Source organism: Rhipicephalus microplus, chromosome 3 (genome assembly GCF_043290135.1).
Source record: "Rhipicephalus microplus isolate Deutch F79 chromosome 3, USDA_Rmic, whole genome shotgun sequence".
Classification (NCBI taxonomy): domain Eukaryota; kingdom Metazoa; phylum Arthropoda; class Arachnida; order Ixodida; family Ixodidae; genus Rhipicephalus; species Rhipicephalus microplus.
Window position 1 is genome coordinate 219,713,880 of NC_134702.1, and position 2,984 is coordinate 219,716,863.

The 2,984-nt window shown below is 45.5% G+C and overlaps 1 protein-coding gene across 1 annotated transcript; it reads left to right on the forward strand.

The window, feature by feature from the left end:
* The first annotated feature begins 378 nt into the window (after positions 1-378).
* Positions 379-1,964, forward strand: LOC142803502 (uncharacterized). Its single transcript, XM_075888623.1, has 2 exons — positions 379-535; positions 1,338-1,964. The coding sequence occupies exons 1-2, from the start codon at positions 524-526 to the stop codon at positions 1,683-1,685; spliced, it is 360 nt and encodes a 119-aa protein (XP_075744738.1). The 5' UTR covers positions 379-523; the 3' UTR covers positions 1,686-1,964.
* The last annotated feature ends 1,020 nt before the right edge of the window (positions 1,965-2,984 follow it).

Sequence of the window (2,984 nt, forward strand, 5' to 3'; positions counted from 1 at the left end):
CAATTTCTGCCTTTCACTCTAAGATGTTATTTCACTGATAAGCGCTTTCATTTTGATATTATCGAGTGCATAAAGAATATTCTTGCTCCCCAGAAACTGGGCAGGAAAGGCAAATGTACGCGTTGCACTTTGCATCCGTAGCCAACGGCTACATCTCTGTAGAACGAGATAATGAGGCGCGGTCCGACTGTGTAGGCTATACAATCCACACTATGGCACGTCCGAATTTTCCCTTTCCGCTTGCGCAGCAGATGCTCCACTGCAGGCCCGCGGCAACGCCCTGCTTAAGGAGAAAAAAAATGGCACTGAAAAGCCGACGCTTGCATTTGTTTTTTTCTAGCTTTTAAATTGGAGGTGAGAGGAAGACGGGTAACATGATACCACTGACCGATAGCGTTCCGAATACGTGACTCTCGTTACTGCCGTACCATGTTTTCCTTCATTCGGTGTGGAGTATTTAAGGAGTACGCAAACACACGCAGCCATCAGCACCTGAGCAGCAGTTGCCGAAGTCTCAGCCGACATGAATACACTGGTGAGTTCTTCAAGACCATCGTGCGTTCGTTACACATGCACATCAAACAACCTGCCTCGGAGCAGTCAGAGCAAGACACATGGCTAAGATAGCGGGGAATGCTCGTTTTAACAAATATAGCACATGTTCCACTACGTTTTCGAGCTAAGTTATTTATACCTGCCGAATGGATCGATATGCATCTGTTTTGCCTGTGAGGGGTTGCATGATTAGAATGCGGACTAGGGTCGATTCCATACCATGAACTGTTGTTAGCGCTTTGTCTTCATTTGCGGCCGACATAAGTTATACCGCCAAATATGTACAATGAAATCAGTAACACCATTCTATGGGTGGTCCCCGCATGTTTGCTGCTCTGCACTTCGATTTAAAGCAAATTAACGGAAGAGAAATTTCGACAAGCAGCGTAGCCATGAAGTATAGGGCGCAGAGTTCAGAGGAAGGGGGTGAATACTTGCAGCAGTGCCCCATCGCCTCGTTCCGACCTCTTTTCAAGGAGGCCCTTACGATCAGAGCGCAATGCGAGTGCCGTTATTTTTTTTTTCTGGAGGACGGCAGTGGGAGGGGCCATGTTTTGCTCGCTACTCTGAAACGATGTCAGCGCCTATTCGAGCTTACAATAGTATGTTGAGATACTCTTGTTTTAGTGAAAATCGTACACGAGGCATATATTGAGAAAATGGCAATGCTAAGGCGTTGTCGGTTTTTTACTCTGTAAGAGTTAAATGAGTCTGCTCACAAAGCCTTAAAAATATTGAATAACTTCTGACAAAATTTTTCGTTGCTCTTTCATCCGATACAGACTATTGCAGCTGTCGCCTGCGCCATCCTCGCCACTGCTTCAGCCGGTAACGTTGGCCTTGTCTACGGTCATAACTACGGAGGCTACGGTCTTGGGTATGGAGGCTATGGTCTCGGCTATGGGCTCGGGGGTGGCTACGGTGCCACCGGCGTCGGCAGCAGTGTGGCGATTCTGAGCGGGGGGCCTGCTTTCACGAAGGCCGTAGCTGGACCGGCCTTCCTGGTGAAGACGGTGCATCACGTAAACAAGCTGCACAATGGAGGTGCTCTGATCGCCCACTCCGGCCTCGGCAGCGGTTACGGTGGCTACGGAGGATATGGATATGGAGGTTACGGTTACAAGTGGTAACGCTGCCGGAATAATGTTGATTGTTGCGACACATCCTATGCGGCACGCGATAAAGAATCATCCTCTGGAAAATCTAGGGGCCTCTATTTGCTCCGAAGGGCGCTACGAACACAATTGGGCTGGTAACCTCAATTTATACGTGATGTATATATTACTAAATTATTCTGAATCGAATCAATGCCAACAAAAGCAAGTTACACACACGTACGCCACAATGCAATGTTTCTACCTCTGCGTCTTCTTCCTTCATCAATCAATAAAACTGTTCTGACATTACAATTTGGTTTTTCTTGGTTTTAACTGCATAATACACATTTCCATAGCGCTTTTGGGAAATTAGCAGAAGCAGGCTGGAGAGAGTGAAAGAAGTGGACTGAATTGTAGTCTTAGATAATTAGGGCAGTGAAGTTCTTTTTTCGCAACCGTACATGAGCCATGAACACCATCTTCTAGCGTTATAAAAGCATTACCCAAGATTGCTGTACTACAAAAAGTGTAGCGAAATTTACGACATGTGCTCTATCAGCAGGTTTTTCTTTAAGTACTGATCTCATTGAACTCATTGAGTGGTCCAGTCGACAGCGCTTCATATTCGAAATTGTATCTCAAGTTTGTGCCAGCGCACTGACCCCTCGCGTATATAGGGGTGCTCGGTGTATGAAGAAAAGACGAGTATTTTAAGCATTCACTTGACTTTTATTGCTGTCTGCCTGTACGGGAGGGGACAGGAATCTGGTGGTGCTTCGTAAAACCCACTTGGGAAAGCCTCAGTCTAGCAGACGTCTTTTAACTAGTAAAAATTGGACATATAAATATATTCCAGGCGAGAGGTCAAGATGTCGGAATCAAGCTAGTATTTGGCGCTGTAGTTTGTAAATGACGCCTTTTCTGTGTTGCGTGTACGCGTTGAGCTTGTGGTCTGCCCGCTACGCACTGCTGTCGCGTGACTGAACTACTTAATTGCTTATTTCTCATTTGCCATCAACACAAAAAAAACACAGAAAAGAGAGAGAGAAAAAAAGGACGGCCCGGAGAATAACAAGATATTGGCTGAGGAAAGGATCCTAGAAAGTGCGCATATCTGTGCATTGAATTAAGTACCACCTTTCACAATAATACGTCTGTGCATTTTTTTCTTATTTTGTTAACCATCAAATGTGGTGCACTCGACAAGTCTAGACAGAAAATCTTAGTTGCTCACGGGGCTTTGCGCTACATTCCGTTAACTCGTATGCAGATATGTTCTTGCACCAGTAGCTATAAAAAATTACACCATATGGACAGAGTGAATGATGATGA